This window comes from Oryzias melastigma, linkage group LG14 (genome assembly GCF_002922805.2).
Source record: "Oryzias melastigma strain HK-1 linkage group LG14, ASM292280v2, whole genome shotgun sequence".
Lineage (NCBI taxonomy): Eukaryota > Metazoa > Chordata > Actinopteri > Beloniformes > Adrianichthyidae > Oryzias > Oryzias melastigma.
This window is the reverse complement of record NC_050525.1, coordinates 12264776-12286195: the sequence shown is the minus strand read 5'-3', so window position 1 is coordinate 12286195 and position 21420 is coordinate 12264776. Positions and strand designations below refer to the sequence as shown.

Genomic DNA, 21420 nt, shown 5'->3' with positions numbered 1-21420 from the left:
TTCGAGTGCTTATTTGTTCGTAGAAGGGCGGAGCTGGAAGGGTTTACACCAATTCCTATGAACCACTTTAAATTACAAAACTGTTATACAAACACTAAGGTTGACAGCATGCATACAAAAATAGACAACTTTTCTGATCGTTCCTTTGTCCTTTAGATTTGTTCATTATTGCCAAGCAGTGTATTTTTGTGCCTCTGCTTTAAGGAATAGCTTGTTTCAAAATCTTCTCCCGCCTGTCTCACAAAGGTACGATGTACATTCAATATCACTGAGGCACAGCACTTGATGTACAATTTTAATAAGTACCCCAAAACATTGCGTAATCACTGAAGTTGGAATGTAATATTAAATATGTAAAATATGTTTAACACCCTGTACACCCATAAAACAAACGCACATGATTCATACACACACATGCATAATGAGATGTTGTGCACAACTTCAAATCATTTGAATGAGCAACAGTACACAACTCCAGCATGAAATTGAACACAAATGAAAAGAGGTGGGGGGGGAGGTAACCGTGCATTTGACATGGACACAAAGTGCTTTTTCAAGTTGCTTCATCGTATGTCTTCCTGTGTCTGAGCCCTCGTCTAAAGAAGAGAGGCGTGAGGTAAAGAGGGGCGTCAAGTCTTTGTGCTTGTGCACACCGAGAGAAGCGGAAAGAGCAGGAAAAGGGAGAAAAGATGGAAAGCTGAGAAAGTGAAATGAGAATTTTGGTGCCTTCTGCTTCCAGCAGGAGGAATATGGCAACGCCAGGGCACAGGAGGAGGCAATACTGTAGAGGGGATCCTCAGGAGGCTACCCCAAAAAGCCCAACGAACGATTTGTATCTTGAAGAGGAACATTCTGTGGGCACAGAAAACGAATAACTATGAGAAAATGCTGCAAGCTTGTTAAAAAAAAATCCCTAATGAGAATGGCTGCTGTACCTTCAGTGAGCTTTGGAGGACTCGCAAGCGGTGAAGCTTGTCGTTTAGTAGGGGGTCATTAACTCTGCGGACAAAGGAGCGCTTGTATTCCAGGCGGTTGCCTGACCGGTGGTCAGCAGAGGAGGACAAACTGGTCTGCTCCAGAGCCCGGTACAAATCCAGCATGGAGTCCGTCTGTATCCTGCAGCTGCGGCCATGACCTGGAAAACAGAGCATGCAATCCTTTTCAACACGCGTTGAATGTTAAACAAAAGAATTTAAAAAAACATGAAGACGTTTGCGTGTGGAATACTTTTAAAGTCAATTAAAAAATAGATAGAAACTCTGACTCCTTCAGGGTTTTTCTTACATTTTGTCAGATATTTTCAAATTTAACCATTTAACACCTGGGCTAAAGTGTTTATATTCATTAATTAACTGCAACTTTTAAACCGTTAGCACGATCAACGTTTGCAGTATGTTAAAGATTTTGTGTTTAGGCTTCACCAGCGACGCCTCAGGTGTTAAAGCAGGGGTGTCAAACTCAATCACACATGGGTCCAAAATCCAAAATAAAGTGGGCCGAACAGTAGAAACATTTATTAAAAACTCTAAAAAAATAAAATTTTAAACTTTAAAACCATAACTTTTTAACAACTATGAACTAGAGATATAGCATTACCAGCAGTAATGCTAGTGTGAATGCTGTAAGCTGAATTTGGCTGCTGAAGATGCTAGTGCTCATAGCTGAAGATGCTGAAATTGATATCTAAAAATGCTAAAGTTAATAGCTAAAAAAGACTGAAGCTGATAGCCTGCTAAAATATTAGGTACTGTAAATGCCAAATTAGCCTAAAAAAACTAAAAAAAAAAAAGAATGAAAAAAACCTGAGGTTAGCTAAAACAGCTAGCATGTAGATGACATTTTAGCTAAACTTCAAAATATCCTATAAAACTGAAAAAAACTAAATTAGTCAAAACAGCTAGCATGTAAATATTAGCCCAACTCCAAAACATCCTAAAAAAACCCAAAAGCCTAAATTAGTCAAAACAGATAGCATGTAGCTGAAATTTTAGCTAAACTCCAAAACAGCCTAAAAAACTTAAAAGAAAAGCCTAAATTTGTCAAAACAGCTAGCATGTTGCAAAATATTAGCTAAACTCCAAAATAGCCTAAAAAATCTTTGTAAATGCCAAAATAGTCCAAAAAGCTGGCAGAATGCCTATTTTTAAAACTTTTAAACCGTAACTTTTTAACATAATTGTGAATAATAGAAAGGCAGGAATATTATTCCAGGATAAATCAACTTAAACCCTAAATAACTTTCAATATTTTACTCTCTATGAAACAATATGTTGTCAAAATGTAACTAGTTAGAAATGGGTGCAAGATAACATCGGGCCATTAATAACAATAAAATAAAATGATCTGGAGGGCTGGATATAATTACCCGGCTCATGGGCCTTGACTGTGTTAAAGGGTTAAAGCTTTACCCTTTAAAAGTGAGTAAAAGTGGTCAAAATTAGCTACTGCCAATATACGGTTAGTAACGTTAAGGTACCAGTAAGGGGTTGGACTGTGACAAAAGAAATGTGTGTTAGTGGCTCTTTTGCACATTTCAAAGAATCAAAAAAGATGGAAAAACACACGTTTATAGGCAAAAGAAGTGATTTGCACACAGTTGCTAAATAGAATTTGATGAAGTTTGTACTAAAATAACAACAAAAAAATGCACAGTCACATGTACATTTTGCAAAAAGTAGCCACAGAATGCTTACCATTCTTAGTAATAATAGAAAAATGATGTAAAAGAATCTCAAGGATTCAAAATCAAATTGGAGAGGAGCTATTTTCTGCCAAAAGCGAGGCAGTTATGTGTCATGACCATGCCCTCAGGGGTGAGATCTCACTATTGCCATCCAGAAGATTTGATCTGGAACCATAGGGCAAGACCGATTGTCATGCAAGATCAATCGTTGCTTTAGCTGAAAGCTGATTATTCAGAATGTGCATTTTAGACACAATGCATTTTGTTTTTACTGTCTTATTTTCCATAGATTCAGTGTTGCTAGTAGTAAGGAGCTTGTTTTGATCTGCTGGCAAATAATAATGAAATTTGTGTGGATTTATTTTGTGTTTATTTCCACGATAAAAGATGCTACATGTGTAAGGAACATGCATTTGCAGGATGAACAGCAGAGCTGAGCTCAGCAACGAAAAACTCGGCTAATCTCTTCTAAAAATGCTAAACAGCTTATTCTGGAATTAACTCTTGTTTGGTGTTTGGGGGGGATTGAAATTTGAGAAAATGGGATATTTTGGAAATGTAATAATTTATTCATTTAATAAACCAAAGCTTTTAGATGCATGTGGAAGAAACACACAAGAGCATAAACACATTTTACTATTATAAATAGAGGGAGTTCAACTTAACTTTGAATTTAATTTATTCTCTGAGCTGTTTTTTCAATCATCAGACATATCCAATATAATGTTATGGGGTCTATGCTACAAATAATTTAAATGCATATGCAGCTGACAGTGCAGAGACAGCCGACAATCTGCACAGAACCCTGTGGGTGTGAAAGTCATGCGGAAAGAGTGGCAAATTTGCATTTTTAATGCATTTAGTGTTGAGAAGTTAATATGAATTTCAAATCATAAATTCATGAACTGCATCTCCAGTTATTATGTCGTCCACTCTAGTAATGTTTTTTTTTTTATAATCAGCAAGTTCCTCGCGCTTTGACAAAATCTGGGAAACAAGTCTTCAGCTATTCTGCTACCTCTGCGTTGGAATACTCTCCAAATTGAAATAAAATATTCCAAACTTGTTTCATTTAGATGTATTTGTTCTTTTCTGTGTGGCAAAGAGAGTCCATCCGACAGTGCCTGTGTTTTTCGTTTGTTAATCAATCCGTTCACCCATCTCCTGCACTTTCACATTCTCATACTGTTTGCAACTATTGTTTTTTTAAAATACAAAGTTACTTTGTTGACTTAATTTTATTTTATGATTCCAATCCTATTGTTTTATTTATATTGTAATCATTTTGTGACTGCTGACCTCTGGGCCGCAGGTCAACCTTTCAAAAGAGATCTTAATTGATTTTTTACCTGGTTAAATAAAGATTACTACTACTCTGATAAATGTAAAGGTAGCACAACATGTTTTAAGTTAAATGTTACCTTTTAGTTTAAAATGTTTTATATCTTCTGAAATCTTCACAAACTTTTTCAATCGTCAGAATCTCATAAAAGATAATATCTGATCCCCTTAGAGTTGTCTCCATGTTCTACATTAGATAATACCCCTCTGTGGCCTCTAACCTTCAGGTCACATGACCCACAGCCCCTCTTTCCATTCTCGCCTAAATGCCTGTACTGCCCTCTGCTGGCAATACACGCACAATGCAACAAATCCCGGATGAAGTTGTCAGCTTTAGTATTTTGGAAGTAGGAACGTTAATCTCAGACCCTTTGGTTGTATGTCGGGCTTTGTTTGACTCCTGTTTGGAGAGTGGGATTCTTACAGTAGTGTCAGACTGAAGCAGCCTGTTAAAAAGGAGGACAAGAAGAGAGGAGCCCTCAGGCTGGGTTTAAAAAAATTCCTTCAACATTAACATAAGCTGAAAGGATTTCTCCATATTTCTCCATCTAAACAGCGCCATGGCATCTCAGCCGGGGAAAACACTGAGCCAAAACAGAGAGACGGAGTGTTCACGCCTGTGTGGGAGTGAGAGAACTTAGACATTAAACTTAATCAAAGAAGATTGACCTGCTGCATTCAATAACAGCTTAAAATATTCAACTTTTTATGTTTTGCTCTGGCTGCAGCTGCTTCTTACAGGTGTTGATAAATCACTTAACTAAAGGTGTTATTTCCTCATTCCTGTGATAACAAAGGAATAAACTGCATGTTGCACTTTGTGAAAATAATTCGACATCCGTCAAATAAGATTTAATATTTTACATTTAGAGGAGAATTTCTTGACCTGCAATAAATATCTAACCAAACGCCTTCAGATTAGATTAGAAGGCTTTTCATCTGCTCTGACTTTGATAGAGTGTTATTAGTTTGAATTGACTTTACACTCAGTGCTGCTACATTCACTCTGATTAGAATCATATGAGTGCTATTAAATCTTTGTGTCTCTGTTCAGAGGACAATTTATTTTCAGTGTGATTTGCATCTTAGTGACAAAATAAAAGAAATTTCAATTGTACGTTTGATGGTTTTGTAATCTGATTACCAACTAAACCAAATCATGTCTTGCAGTCCAAGACATTTTTTTACATGTAATAACTGCTTAACAAGATATTTAAACAGTTTTTTCTGACTTTGCTATTGTTTCTGTGGTTAAAATCATACAAATAAGAGATTTTAAAAAACTACAATTCTTAATTTTGCCTATTTAGTTTATATTTTAAAAGTTAACTTTACTAATTTCATATTTTTCAGTGACAGATAATAAAGATATGAATATCAATAATTCCAAAATAAGAGAAAAATTTACTGTTTTGTATTTTTTCCATGTATTTTTACAAATTTTCAAAATAAACGCAGAAAAAACTTCATATTTTTTTGATAAAGAGATCAAGAACAGCCCTCTATATACTGTATGTTCTTTATGGGATGTTTGATCTGCAAATTCGATTCTCTGTGGACCTGGGATAATCCTGTCTCGGACCCTGTAACAGCTGGGATAGCCCCCTGAATGGGCTGAGGTGAATAATTAATGACAGATAGGTAATGGATTATTTATGCTCACACAATCCCTGTCAAAGGGGAGGATATATTAATAGGAGAATAGGAGTGGGATTGTATCCATGGATCTAGTTTTAGTTTTTCTAGTTTTTTCACCTCAGATCAGGTCAGTGATGGACCAGTCAATAATTCTGAGGAGCTGCATCAGAACCTTTAGTGATAAACATTTTGCTGGTAAAAAAAGTGGCATTTATATATATTTTATTGTTGAAGCTGCAAAGAGTAAAAGTAGAGTGAAGGTCAAGAGTCTGACCTGCGTTTCTGTCCAGGTCCAGTGGGTATTGCCTAGGTTCTCTCTGGTCCGACGCAGCAGTAGCAGCCAGAATAGCATGGAGTCCACTGTCTCTCGGAAGTGTGAAGCTGCGAGGTTTCCCTCCCGCGTCAGAATCAATGCTGTCCCTGAGGGGCAGCGGCAGGGCTCGGTACTGCTCCTGCAACAGGCTGCGCTGAGCAGGCAGAGTGGACTGCCTGCGGTACTCCATCTCCAGCTGGTCTCTGTCCTCAGATTGGAGGGAATCTTCCACAGGAAATGCTTGGAGGTAGTGCATCCTTGTGTTGCTCTCCATCTGGTCCTGCCACGAATTTCGGTGGCTGCTCGTCTTCTGGCCGGGGGAAGCGCCGTTGTTGCTGCCGCTGCTATCCTGAGGCTCGGGGTGGAACTCTTCATGAGAGGAGCGCGACTGAAAAGTGTCCGAGGAGGAGAGATGGCCACGTTTTGGCTCCAAATAGGGACTCACCTAAATCAAAAAAAGAGATTGTTGAATGTAAAAGGACAGCAGTGTGACAGCATAGGTATAGTCTGCTTTATTTTTGACATGAACCAAAATAAAACTGACTGAGGAAGCTCTGGGAAAGGTGTCATAAGGTGGTGGTGGGCTGTCCTGTTTGGATCTTTGGGGCATCTCCATGTCCTCGTGATCACTCTCGCTCCAGTAATCTAGCATAAAAAAGCAGATTCGTGTGTCATCACTTTGTGGAAAAAACGAAGCAGCCTTTTAAATCGTGGACTCATTAAACTTAAGACAAAAGTAGGTGACTGGGAGTCCCAACACTCTGGGGCTCCAAGCTTAACACCTAATAAAAGTGCCTAAAATCAATTTTACGGCCATTATTATTTAACAGTGTCATAAAAACATCCCAAATCACTGAAGTGGCATAAGACTGATCATGTAAATGTGTATTGTTCTACTCTGTCCCTCCGCAGCAATGGAATAGTCCATTCAACAGCAAGTTACCAGCAGGGAATTCAGTGTTGCCAGATTGGGCGTTTATCCACCCAAATGTGCGGTTTTGATTCTGACTTTGTAGGCTGTTTTGATAGAGATAATTTGGGCAGGTTTGGTTTTCTGTTCAGTTTTAAAAAGCCAAAATTAATAACATTCGTAAAAGTTAAAATGTCATATTACATTAAAATTTGACAGTGGTGATATGTAATTGTTTTTGTTTTTTTTGTCAAATATCTTCATTCCACGATCATAAAGCCTCTCCACTGGTTTGAGTGGATTGTGACCAAATGGTAATTCCATAGTCGGGAAAAATTCATAGTTTAAAAATATCCAAGCACATTCTGGAGTCAGGCAATGTTGTATTAATTTAAAACAGGTCATGTTTAACCTGACCACCTTGCATGTTTTTTTAACATGGCTTTTAAAATTTAATTGGAAATCCAAAATTATTCCAAAATATGTTTTTCCTCCTGCACTCTTAAAGAAAGGCCAACAAGTATTGGGGAAACTGTCCAAGGCCAAATTATCTTTTTGAGATACATTTATTAACCAATAAACCTTGGGTTAAAAGGTTGACATGTTTAACTAAAATACATGGTGTTCCAATTGACCTGGTTTTTATTATTATGATCATTTTTATTTGATTATTGATTATTTTGAAGGTTAAAAACAGACTTACTACTTTAGTGATTTTTCTGTTTAATTTTGGTTAAATTATTTGTTAATCATCCTGATTTAACTTTATATAAATGTAGGTTTATATTTACTGCGGTATGTTGTGTGATCTTTATTGTGTGGGTGATCTGTTTCATCAAAGTGTTGCTTTCTTTTCTTCTTTTTTTCCTACTTCCTGAGAAGTCCTGACACCTGCAGCACTCACACTTGTCAGCATCCTTCTCATGAGAGAGCTAACAGTGGAAATACTTCATGGTACAGAATTACTGTTGTAGAGTTTCGACATCAGTTTCATAAAAGCATGTGAAAATCCAGGGAAAGAAACACATTTTTTCTTCCTGTGTTTCTTATATAACATCTTCTCAGCCTGTTCTGCTGATGATTTTCAGCAGTTGTTGACCCATAACATGAAGATATTTTTGCAGCTTCGTCACAAGAGGAGTTAATCTCACCCTGCTCTTGGCTCATGTTCTCCTGTTCGGAGTAGTTAGCCACTGCCATACTGAGGCGACTCAGCCACCTGTGGGGGAGAACAAAAACTTGTGACGCACAGCAGCCAAAGCAGCCAATCCGATGTGTTGCGCTTGCATTTGTGTGCATTTCTTGCGCTGACCAATCACCTTCAGTTCTCTGTTTTATGGAGTGGGTGTTTTAGCAGGGGCAGGGAGGCTGTGAACAGGAGTGGGGATGAATGCAGGACTGTTTGGCTGTGAAAGCCGTGGTAAACTCACCGAGACATGTCATCCACATTTTCTGCAGCAAAGTAGAAGGTCTTTATCTTCGGATGGCAAGCTTTGAAAGCACTGAAAAAGAAGGGATTTTTATTTTATGCGAGAATAAAGGAATATAGGCAGATAAGGTTCATATATTTTTAATCAAATGTTGCCTTTCTTCAAAACAAGTAGCCTCTAAAATATTTTCTTTAAGAAATTACTCACTATTTCCTCCTGCATTCAGTGGCACGATCAATCTTAAATTCTGGGAGGCTGACAAAGCCTTCTGCCTTCTCATCCTAAAAAAAAAAAAGATTAAATCAGATCACTTGAGTTAACACTTCTCCTTTTCTTTTTAAAGAAAATCTGTGCACTCACCTCCTCGTTCATGTACCAGTAGAGGCACGTGTCTTTTAGGATGAACCAGTATTTCTTCCACTTTTGTGAAAAATAGGTTTTAGCATCTTTCTTTTTCCACAGCCAGCCCTGGCAGTCACCCTGACCCAGGTCCCTGCATGAAATCCGCCTCTTGCTAATTAAGGACATGGGACTTCCAGCTGTAGGGGCTGAAGCAAAGCAGTGGGTCAGTGAACGCTCCGTGTGCTAGAAAGTATTTTAAGTATGGGGCAAACTCAAGTATCAAATTTATTTTTTGTACCTTTGTTTTTTTTCTTAGACCTTGACAGCAATGAGGAGCGTTCAAACACCTGCAAACAAAGGGAGCGGTTAAAACAGCTTCTGAGAGACATATTTTTTATGTTTTCACACATTTAAGTGACTAACATGATATAGAGATGCAGATTCAGAGCTGGACGTGGATAGGGCGACCTCCATCTGAAGGGCAGGGACGAGCGTGTAATGGGTCGGGCTGCTTCGTCGCTCACTCTTCCTCCTGTTCTGACTCAGGCTGCGGCTCAGCAGAAAGTTCTCTCCGGATGGTTTGTCTTCGCTCGCAAAGCGCAGCAGGAAATTCTCTGCATTAACACAAAGGCCTAAATTCAGCACTGAAGATAATGACATCGCATTTTAGTAACAGTTAATCAAATTTTTTTTTTTTGGTAAATAATGATTTAAACTGTTATTTCTCTGCTAGTTAAAGTTATGAAAAAAAGGGCTAATGAATTTTATGGAGATACATTTGGAAAACAAGAAAATGCAATTCTCAGTCAATGTTCTTGCTAAATAGAATTCCCACAATAAAGTTTAATATTCAGCTGGTGGATTTCACTTGTTGTGCTTGGTAAGAAGTCGTAGACTCCAATGACATGGGTTCCATTTTTTTTTCCCTTCAAACATAACGTTTTAACACACAATGAATAAAACTCTAAATCCAGTTCAGGCTTTCAATTTGAACTATAAGATTTACGTACTAAAATATTTTTCTATTTTGTTCTAAAATTAAAACAGCACGTTTAAAAAAATAATTTTTCCCATTTTTAAATAAGAGGGATTTTTTTAGGAGGCTAATGTGCTTTTGTAAGACAAAAATAATTCATCACACAAAGGGGAATTTACCTGAAATACATTTCTAACTAAATGTTTTGGAGTAAAACTCTTTATCCAAGCAGTTTCACCGTAACTATTTTTGGCATATAAGCAGAATCTTTAGTTTAGTAAAATTCCCTGTACATGAAATCTTGTAAATACTTTTTTTATGACATGAATGTGAGTATATCATAAGAACGCATCTGTTTAGACTAACTACATTTACATTAAAGAAATGTAAATTGTCTAGCACTCTATAAATTATTCATCTTCTGGGGTACACTTCCTCTTGTTCATGCACCAGTTAATTAATATGGGTGAACATGGGCATCATTGTCCTGTACAAGGACACAGAGGATTCAAAGGTTAGGAAATCAAACCAGCAGCTATAACAACTTCTAAACTACAACTTACTTCATAAACACCAAATCTGATGAAAACACTGTTGTTTTTTGTTTTTAACATGCTCTGGCATTTTCCTGATGATTGAGGACACATATAAAGAAAACTAAGCTCAAAATTGCATTTTATGAGTATTTCGTTTTTCAGAACATTGTGAATCAGTAGCAGACAAAAAACATGTGACGTAGAATGTACCCCCCCCCCCCAATTCTGATGCATCCCTTGTAGACAACTACATTTGTGTGTACGCCTTCGTTTTCCTCGTCTGACCTGACATCTGGCTCATATCTGTACATTTTTGTTGCACCTATAAGGTTACATTGAGGTTGAGAGTAGCTGTAAGCTAGCAGGAAAGCATGTGAACAGATAGCTCAGTTATGGGTGACGGGAAGAGGGGGTGGGGTTGATCCGCACCATTGGTCCCGCCCACAACTCAGGTGAATTTCTCATGAACTTCTGCCACTCTGGAGAAACTATGTCCTAGAAAACAACTGTTTTTGGCTAAAAAGGACATATTCATAATTAAAAGACTACTGGAAACACTTTGAAAATAGATCAAAAGATGATCGGAGTGGGACTTTAAGGTATACCATAACCTAAAATTAACTTGTTTTTAAATTTGTGCATTCTGGTGTTTTTAAAGGCACCCAGAGCAGACGTACAAAATAGAACCGTCACAGAAAGCTGTTGCTAAATAGAAAGAATTCCAAACCGATGTGTGCTGCCTCTTGTAGATAAATATAGCAATGTCAGTTTTTGTGAAAAGCCCAAAGAGCAACCATCATCCCCAGAGGAAACAAACACATCACTCGAGTCTTTCTCAGAGTCTGAATTTAAAGCCTCGGCGTCTCCTCCCTCTGTATTCACCACCAAGCTCAACAGTCACCAATGAAATGTGAGCATCTCAGGAAAATATATTGATACAGTTGCCAAAGCAACAGCGTACTTTTTATATCCCCACAAAGAAAGCTGAAAGCAACAGGGAGAGAGGGATGAAGGGGAAAAGAAGGCAGCGATAGATTATGAAAGTATGGAGGAGATAGAAGCTGGAGATGATATCCAGCATGTTATTAGTTTTGACAGGCCAGCTCATGCTTCTGCGTCTTGGCTCGAAGATCTGAGAAGGTGAGGATATTATGAGATATCCACCCCCTCACCCCAGCTCCTTCCGTCCTTCCCTGGCTCCTTATCCATCTTCTTGTCTCCCACTAACTCCCACTCACCCCTCCTGCTCTCTCTCCTCAGCTTCGCCAGGTCTTCGTTGTCTCCCACCCAGTTGTACTCCAGTGGCATTGAGATGGGCCTTAGCCTGCCTGCAGCAAGGAGGCACAGGGTACGTCAATACTTCAGCGCTGCCCACGTGTGCGCACAAACGCAGGCACATCAAACTGCATCAGACGTCTCAAAAACAGCTGAAAATAAACTCGCAAGAAGAAATCCTTTGGTTTCATGACTACAGCCATGCGTTCTTGGAGAGGCCAGAGGTTTTACCATAAGTGGGAGTGCTCCCCCTTTGGACCGATGACGCCTCTTGGTTTTGGTCGTACTCGTAGCAGTAAAGTATAGCATCCTCCTCCACCTGGGGAAATCGTCTTCGACACTCCTGGTCCAGGTAGGAGTTTGGTGACTCAGAACCCTCTGCAGCACGGACTTCCGATCCAGGATCTTCATCTGGAAGATTTCCCTTGTCATCCCTTTGGCAATAAAAACAGGACATCATCAGAGAAATGGAGCGAGGGCCAGAAGAATGTGGCCAATATTAAGAAAATATGAAAAAACAAATACAATGTTTTACCAAAATGGTAGCTGTGAATGTCACTAAATCCTCTTTTCTTAAAGCTCAATAGCAAGATCCAAAACTATTGAAATTTCAATGAGGAAAAACTAGGTTTTTTGATGCTCATAAAACTGTATATTTATGGATATTGCTTCTAATTATTCCACAGCCATTTGTTTAACAAAGTAGAAGATTGGGAACAACACTAACAGTCATAAAGTGGCCACATAAATACCAGAGTGGGATTAGCAGATAATGAGGATTGTAGTGTTCAAGTGTGGCTAACTTTCTGCATTCAACCACAAAACATCTGTTTATGGCTTTTACATGAGCCCCAGCAAACCTCTGGCTTCCATTGCAAAACTTGATGCAAACCCACAAATATCAAATGCTGCAGTTCTTAGAATGACCACTAGATGCTGGTTGCAAAACACTGAAACTTAAAGGGTAACCAAACACTAAATCAACTTTTTTTGGGCTTTTGACCTCAGTAAATGAGTCTTTAAAAGTGTTGGTCCCTGTCACATTTTTGACAATTTTAAATACACTTGTTTAATTCCTGAAATTTAGTCCAAAATCTGTCTGAGTGCTGCCCCCTACAGGTTGAAACGGGGTATTTCAGTTGAATTTTAGGATTGGTCAACTGGTGTAAGTCCTATGTCAATTAAAAAGTTCCACATCATCATGCTGTAGCTCCAGTATAAAAGACTTGCCTATTTTTTAATCTGTAACGGTCTGTCATTATCGTGTTAGCTTTAGCATGGCTCGTAGGTGTGCTGCCTTTGGTCGTCAAAAATCTACTGGCTTGCACAACTTTCCAGTGGACTTGGAAGTTAGGGAACAGTGTTTGAGTGCAATTGGCATTGAATCCAGCGAACTCCGTCCTGGTGATGAGATTTGCAATAAAAGTTTCACTCAGGATTGTTTGCTTCATACGTTAGCATTTATTAGCTATGATGCTAGCATCATTTTACCACTGAGACACAGGTCCTCTTCGGTCTGGACCATGAGTGTCTGCCTCGGGAGAAGGTGGAGGAGAAAAATCCTCAACCTCCATAAGTTTTGTGGTGAAACTGGCATCACTTGTTTCTGTATCGCTCTTCATATTGAAGACGCAGCGTAACTGTACGTTATTTCAAGCTAACCTCAATCACAGATCCAAACCACACCTACCCGGCTCAGTTTTTTGCGTTTTTTAAATCTGGGCCGAGAGTGGAGTCAGCCTCCAACTGCACTTTTGTGTTAATGTGTTGTGAGATCCATCAATATGTTTTTTAGGGCTCCATCCAGGACATAAATCTCCAAGTGCAAGACACAGGATGCAGTGGTGAAAGCACACTGCCACTGGACTCTGGAACTGATAGATGACTCATGCATCTGGCAGTCTGATGGACATTCTGGGTTTGCCAGTTGCCAGGACGACTGTAGCTGCCTGACTGCATTTTGCCAAGTGTGGAGCTTGATGGAAGGGAGGTCGTGGTGTGGGGTTGTTTTTCTGTTGCTGGGTTTGGCCTAGAATTCCAGTAAAAGGAACTCATAATGCTTTTAAATTGCATGTTTCTAACTTTGTGGTAGCCGTTCTCAGTCCAGAGTGTATATTTTTTCTATCCAGCTGAGGTAAAATTTCGGAGTGGGGAAAACACCCAAAGAGGAACTCTTAGAAAATGAATTTAAATGTTAATTATGTGTTTGCTTCATTTTTGATTTTTTTAAAATAGGAACATCAAAAATGATTTGTTTTTCTACAGCAGTTTAGAAATTGATGAATAAATAAGCAGTCTATTTCCCTATTTTCAGTTTTAGTTTTAATTTGAAAAATGAATGATACACGGGTATTTCAGGATTTTTTCCCTCAATGTTGAGTTTCACGCAGGAGAAGCTCCACAAGAGCACAGTCCTCCATGAGGGGGCAGAACGAGTTTTAGGAGCGTATACACTTTCACAAGTTTGCATGAGAGGTCACAGGATTATAAGAATACTCCCTCAAGCACGGAGAAGAGGGTTCGCGAGCGAGCGGGAGTAGAGGAGAGTGGAGACTGTCCTGGGCCTATGCGATGTTTATTGCGTCCGTGGAGTTTGATTTATCCTTGTGGGAGAGTTTTGGTGGAAATTTAACACCATAGTTAAGTATCTCATATTTTTCTGTTATCTCTTTAGGGTTTGGAGGTGACATGAACCCACTCTGAAAAGACATAAGGCGTTGCAGGCAGTAGCTCTGCCGCAAACGTAGAGATTGTTAATAAAATTCTAAAAGGAGTCTGTGATTTTATGTTTTGCTCACTGTAACAAGACAATTTCTTATCATATACAGTTATATGTCTTTCACTCAAATGTGTTTTGTCTATATATTGAATTGTCAATAAAGTTTTAAGAGAAAAAACAACAACAGTATTAAATGTAGTCTGAGCTCCAAAAGTTCCTTAGAATTGATTGTTCAATTAAAGCTGGAGCCTTAGGGCTTCCGGCTTCAAAGTTTTTAAAAAGTTTCAAAATTCTTCTGAAAGAAGGAAGACTTTACACCAAAGTTAAAAAGACGATGATCGTACGGACTTTGTGTACAAGAAGTCAATGTTTCACCAGTCACAAACCTTATAAATAGCACTATTAAAAAATAGAACTGCAAGCAAAATTTAAAATATCTTCAAATTTTCCTTACTTTTCCATTAGTCTTGTCAAAACAATGATTTAAAAAAAGGACATTCTGCTTAATGTTGATATATTCTTATTCATAGAAAGATGCAAATGAATAAAGGTAATGCACTGAAGTGCTTCCAGATGAGCTGAACTGTTTGGTTCCAGTGAATGTATGTTTACGTGTGATAGTGCGCTCACCTGGGAGTGTAGGGGTCAGCAGGAGGAGGAGGGATGTAGAGGTCCTGCAGGGCGCAACTACTTCTCCTAGATGGAGTGCTCAGAGTACTGGTGGGCGTCGCGACACTGCTGCTGGGACTCTGAGGGAAGATGGGCTGTGTGTGAGCGCATGTGAGGGCATGTGTGACAGACAGAGAGACAGGGAGACAGAGAGAAAAAGGCAGAGAAACAGTTACAAGGACTGACATGAGGAAAAATTGGACTTCACAACAGATGAGTCAGCTTGGTTCTGGTCAAACTGTGAAATGAGCAGGGAGTGTTTGTAATGCCCACTCCTATCTAATTTATTATCATTTTGTCAACGTATGGAATGTTTAAACCAAAAAGGTGAATGGTAATTCTAATTTTATTGCCTATTATATGGTGCTTTATGATGCTCAGGACTCATAAAGAACTTCAGCTACATCTAGGCTCCAAAAACAGCACAGATCTATGTCTTTATCCCCCGTTGATTTGCCCTAAAAACTGCCAGCAGAAGTGAAAACTCATTTAGGTGAGGAGAAATGTAAGGCAGTGAAGGGGAGAGCAGGCTTCAGGGCCTCAGGGGGCGGGGGTAAAAACATCTTCCCTGGAAGGGGACTCAAATAAAAACCATTACTACTTTAAAACTGGTCCATGTCACTTCCACCCATCGTGGACGGATTTAGCACGAGATTCTGTGACGACGTAAACTGGTTTGGCTGAAGTAGGACAACAGATGCTATTGAAGGATGACAAGGGATGAATGGTGCTGGAGCAGTTAGCAAAACACAGGGGGTAAAAATAGCATGAATAAGGTTTAATTTGAACTAATTGGGATTTGACAAAAGATTTTAAATAAAAATATATGTATTTTTGATTCATATAAATTAAGTCATATCCAGTATTTCTCTTGGTCTCGTGAGTCCATTTTTGGATGTAGACATGAACACAAGAACATAAACCACATAAATAACAACAGGGAAACAAGCAGCTGCAAAGTAATGGGCATACCTGCAGAGCTAATGGTTTCCATCTCATGTTTTTGAGCAGAGCCGGGGTGGATGTGAGCGTGCTCTGTGGGCGTTTTTTCAGCGTTAAGGTGACACCAGCAGGGTCCCCTCGCAACAGATTCACCAGGTTCTTCAGCTGCCAGCCCACCTGACAAAGAAAAGACTGTGTCAAAGATTTCTTCTCACACCTCCACACTGCAGAAATGAATATGCGGATATTTCAGTGCTAACAAGCAGTTAGTGAAGAGGTTTAGCACAGCAAGGAAAAATGTGATTCGATTCATTATGACCAGGGAAGTTGAGCCGATTGCTCATCTTTGAGGTTAAAACGTCGACTGAGGTCAAAATCAAAGCTCTTGTCTTGTTGTGGTAAAGACTGATACTGCATGTTGTTAGCAGCCTAGTAAGTCATCTTTAACCCAGTTTTAATAATGCAGTATCTGGCAAAAAGAAAAAAAGCCTCCCATCTGCTGCTGAACTAAATGTGCCAGGTCCAGTTTGGAGAGAAAAAAAACTCGTCTCCTACTTTGTTAAAGGCTGGGAATTTGAGTGCAACTCAGGTTTCTATTCCAAGCAGCTGAATAGCTGCACAGTTTTCAAGCTTGGACCTACAAATGACTGTAATTTTGCAAAAAGGTTGTTTTTTGTGCAGAAATGCACAATGGAAAATATCGTCAATTTAAAAAATGATTGCAAATAACTTTTATAATGTCTTGTTAGTTATTTTTTTATGTAAGGAGGTTTATTTTGTTTCTTATTACTTCTAGCAATACAAACATTTTTCTCTCCTTAAACTTTTCCATCATTCTTAAACTTTTCCAAATATGAGAGCTGAAGTGATTAATTCCTGACACACAAAGACAACAGGTTATGGATCGTCTGCATGCTTATTTATTGTCTTTGGTTCGTGTTAGCAGTCATACTTATGTCTGCTTCTAATACTGAAATCCAGAGAGCTTCAGTCTGTGTCTTCAAGCTGGACTACTCCCAGCTGCCTTCATTAGAAATCCCTAAACTACTAAAAACATTCCTTCTTTTCTTCCTTTCAGTTCCTTAGTGACCTTTTTTTTCTAAGTTTATTCTTCTGCTTCTCAGGCTTGGCAACTTTTTTTTGTTCCTTTTTGTGCAGCGACCTAAACAAATATTTAAATGCTGCCTCGACAAGTTATTTGAATTCTTTAAAGAAATTCAAGCACAAGGGAATATTTCTTCACCTTAACTGAGGGCCAGACATAATTAAACAGACGTATTTTAAGCAGGTTATAGTTGTTATTCATGGCAGTGCCGTTTTGGATCGTCACATGCATCAACTGTGCTTACATCCAGCACTGCCTACTTTTAACTGCCAAACTCCCTCAGCTTTTGCTCGCTCGGCATGAACCGCAGCAGGACGTCTTTCGTGATCCAGCATCTCTTTGAGAGAGTTTCCCTCTGCCACAGCGCCGGCTAAAACACCAGCAAACCATGCAACTTAAATTAATCTATGATATTAGGGTGTGAAGAAAGAAAAACGCCTCAACAGAGACATGTAGGTGAACCTACGAAAAATGTAGAGTGCCATATCATAAATCATGAAATAAAGTGACAGCAGAGTTTTCCAGCTAAACCAAACTGGCAAGAATCAGGAAAAGACCATTAAACTCTTTCCACAGCAAAAATGTGACTTGTCATAGCAGCAGAGCACACATAATTTAATATCTCAGTCCAATTAAATGTTCTGTCAAGAGTGACCAAAATAGAAAAGTCCTAAAATAAACGGAATGGAGTTGTTTTTCACATCATGAGTCAGACCTGTGCCTCCCCTGCTATAATGCCAAAATGTCTGCTGTGAAAGCAGCCTGTTACTTGGGCTGATTTGCACTCGGGTTGAAACTGTGCAAGGCTAAGATTAATGAGACGTCGCCAAACTCCCAAGGTAAAATAAGATGAATGAGCGGCAACACCAACAGTGTGAGCTCGGAAAGAAACTTTATAGGTTATCGTGCCAAGACGTTTTTCATAGGATTTCGCTCTGGCTTACTAAAAACATAAAATAAATTGATTCCCACTTTATTAAAATCCAAGAAAAAAACGAATTTATAACCAGTAACCCCCCTCACCCCCTTCAGAAATCCTCAAAACAAATGACAACTTCAACTAAATAAATAGCACTACCTGCGATAATGCAAGAGTGAATGCTGTAAGCTGAACTTGGCTGCTGAAGATGCTAGTGCTGATATTACAGATGCTGAAATTGATAGCTGAAAACACTGTAGCTGATAGCCAGCTAAAATATTAGCTAAATGCCAAATTAGCCTAAAAACCAGAAAAAAAAACTTAGATTATGTCTGCCATGGGTCCAGATGATCCCACTTTTAATGTAAACCCAGTTCAAGTTCAAGAGCCCAAAGTCTGCTGAACAGTTTAAAAGTTGAATGGTTTCTGCAGCTGAAAGTCTACTTGACTTCTACTGTTTGTAGAGCTCAAAGTTTTTTTGCTGAAAAAAAACGTCTTTTTAACATTAAGTGGAGTTAAAAAAGTGTTAGTTGGTTGAAAAGTTTATTGAAGAGTTATGAAGTTGAAACTTTCGAGCAGCTATCTCCTAAAAGAGCTGAACATTTTGATAGCTGAATGAGCTGAAAAGGTCAAGGGGTTGAAGAGCTACGGAGCGACAAAAAACAAACGGAAAAATGGATCACTATGGTGTGAATGCTCCACAGCCTTCACACACATAAATTCAGCTCTGCCTTTGGAGTGCCCTTTGGTCTCCCACTCAAAATGTTGAACTGCTGTAATTGAATTTATTATTTTAACTCGTGTGTTATTGAAGTTGGAACACACAAATAAAAGTATTTTTTCTAGCTTGAATTATTATTTTTTATGTAGCATCACACAGAGGTCTGTTTCACGAGCTGCCAGTTTCAATAAGGTAACAACTGTACAGAAATAACACACTTAATGTTTTTGGTTTGTCCAGCACTGTGTTTTCCAAAGTCAATTATCTAACATTTCTTATTTAGATTTTAACTAATATTATGCAATAAAATCTTGCTCAAAAGTTGTTAGAGGTTAGTTTATCAAGAAGAAAAAAACAACTATATATATTTTTATACGCATACATACTTCGGTGTAAAAAAAAGTATTTATTTTCCAAACTTTTTACATCAGTTAATATTATTTCAAACTAAATTCACTTATTACTAGGATGTATTTAAATAATGTTGACATTTGCTTTATCGTTACAATTTGAGGCACATTTCAAAAAGAAAAACATTTTTTTTCCACTGTATTATTTTGCAACAGGGAGAACCAACATTAACATTTCCCAAAAAATATAACTTTAAACCTACAAACTAGGGAAAATCATATCAATCAGAGGTGTTTTATACCAAAAAAAGGCAATACATCAGCTATATGAAATCAAAGATCATCTCCAACGTTTATAACACAAAATACTGTAAACATCATTTGTCCTTGCAACAGGCAAGAACAGGCAGCAACACATCTAGTTCTATGCCTGAATTGTGGGCCAGTGTTCATGCATATTTGAAAACAATGATCTTTTCAGTCTTACACCCTCACTCCCCCAAACTTTGCTGTATTTTACTGCTTTGTTCTGGCATCAAAATCAAAATGATTCTGTAGTTTTTCAAAGCGCATGCTGAGTTGCACAGTGAAGGCTCTTTTTCTGCTGCACACTTTGTGGCAATTGACAAAGCTTTACACAATTTGACAAAATACAGATCTCAGCTTTTTTGTTATGGAGATTTACCCCAACTTTTCTAGAAAACAGAACTGGCAACTTTACTAATATATATACTATTTTTATCAGGTAACTTTAGTTGTTTTAATTCACATAAGATGGTCTAAATAGCAACCAGTGCAGGACTTATTCCTCAAAACTGTAGGGGACAATATAGCCACAATATAACTGAATGCTACTATGGATGTAAAAAACAAGCAGCCATGTAAAACGGAACTCTATTTTCTATGGAACACACTTAACACAGCTTAGAATTTCATCATGTTCAAATTAACTGTGCAGGTTTTAAAATCACATTTGCATAAACAATCTGTAAACGTAAATGAAAACACACACACATCATGTGCGAAAAATATGCAAATTCCAACATCAAACATGAAAAGCTCAACAATAAATTAACACCGTCTTACCACAGTCTGATGATTGACCTGAATGACTTCATCTCCAGCGTGGATTTTCTTACAGCGGTCAGCCAGGGACTGATGGAGAGAAAGAAGTCATCATCATATTTTGTCCATATTTATTTACCTTCTACTTAGTAAGTATTCTAAATAATTTAATACAACCATTCGATTTTTAATCCCAACTCTATTCCTTATTTATTAAATTAATATTTTGCATTTAGTTGATTAAATACTTCAACTAATTTTTTTTTATTTTGACTCTTGATTTTAAACTTCACTTTTATTTTCGTTGAAATTAAAACAGTGATATTTGTTGTCAACAAGATTTGTGTGTTTATGGATTTTTTTATCTCACTGATAAAACCTGAATAAATTATTCTAAAGAATCGCCATCTCACTGACAACATGACAGAAGTCTCATTAATATAATGGTAATTTGTGTGTTTACTGTAGAGATAACGACTTCCATTTACCATGGTCCTTTGCTTGACATTGACCGCTCACTTTAAGTAACTGAACTGTACAATTTTCTGTTTAAAGACAAAAATCATGCTGCTTCTGGATTTTGTTTGGTTGTTTTATTCCTGGTTCTTGTCACTTGCTGTTCTTGTCAAGTTTTCTAAATGAAATACCCATTCTGTACCATTCTTATTGGGCTTTATTTTCTGTTTTAATTGTATTCATATTTTTTTGAGAATTTGGTTAAGAAGAACCAACAGGTTTTGCCACTTTCTGTCACTTCTTATTATCTTTTTTTTCTTACTACTGTCCAACTAGGACATTTTCTGATTAAAACAAAACATTTTTCTGTTTCAATCAACCCACTTTAACAGTTTAAGTACTGAAGTTTACCGTCAAATTTGTATTTGTATATTTAGAATCATTAGTTATGAGGAGATTTAATCATTTTTTAATTACCTGCCTTCAAAATCCATTAATATGAGTCTTCCGATGACTCTTGTAGATGCACATATTTTAGAAGGTGTAGCTTATAGATTTTATGTCATATGTAGAATTTATTTTTCCATATCTTCCTAGAGTGTCTCTAGCAAGTTGCACAAAATGCTCCTAAACTAAATGTCTCATAAAAAGGCTTATACTTACTCCTTCTGTGGTCCCAGTGATTACGTGTAAGCCATCATATGTCGATTTGATGTACATGCCCTGCAGGAAGGATAAATAATATTGTAATTCATTGTGTTTTTGGGAACACACAAACATCACGCTCACAAACTCACAGTCTATCTGCATTGCCACACTTACAGAGCAGACCGTGGTCAGTTTGTGTTGACAAATCTTCATTAATCTGCTTAGTGTGTGAAATGCACAGAAATCTGGATTTATCTCAGAAAGCCTGGATTTGTCTCACAAGTTCTTAAGCACTAAAAAAAAGAGGTTTAAAACATTACTCTTGTAAAATCTAAAATGCATCTGCAAGATTCTACAGATATATTTCTTTATATTGCAAGAT

The 21420-nt window shown here is 37.9% G+C and overlaps 1 protein-coding gene across 3 annotated transcripts in view; it reads right to left on the bottom strand.

Moving 5' to 3' along the window:
* Positions 1-21420, bottom strand: part of LOC112142601 (connector enhancer of kinase suppressor of ras 2) — a 35085-nt gene continuing 13665 nt past the window's right edge. For 2 of the 3 annotated variants that reach the window (XM_024266075.2, XM_024266077.2), the window contains 16 exons: positions 21054-21113; positions 19956-20024; positions 15805-15951; positions 14794-14927; positions 11676-11878; positions 11408-11497; positions 9081-9271; positions 8956-9004; positions 8676-8863; positions 8523-8596; positions 8316-8387; positions 8037-8104; positions 6520-6620; positions 5937-6420; positions 936-1135; positions 1-852 (listed from right to left, as the gene is read on the bottom strand). In XM_024266075.2, the coding sequence (XP_024121843.1) occupies positions 805-852; positions 936-1135; positions 5937-6420; positions 6520-6620; positions 8037-8104; positions 8316-8387; positions 8523-8596; positions 8676-8863; positions 8956-9004; positions 9081-9271; positions 11408-11497; positions 11676-11878; positions 14794-14927; positions 15805-15951; positions 19956-20024; positions 21054-21113 (2178 nt within the window). In that variant the 3' untranslated portion in view covers positions 1-804. The remainder of the gene's footprint in view (positions 853-935; positions 1136-5936; positions 6421-6519; positions 6621-8036; positions 8105-8315; positions 8388-8522; positions 8597-8675; positions 8864-8955; positions 9005-9080; positions 9272-11407; positions 11498-11675; positions 11879-14793; positions 14928-15804; positions 15952-19955; positions 20025-21053; positions 21114-21420) is intronic. The other variant, XM_024266076.2, reaches the window with a different exon arrangement.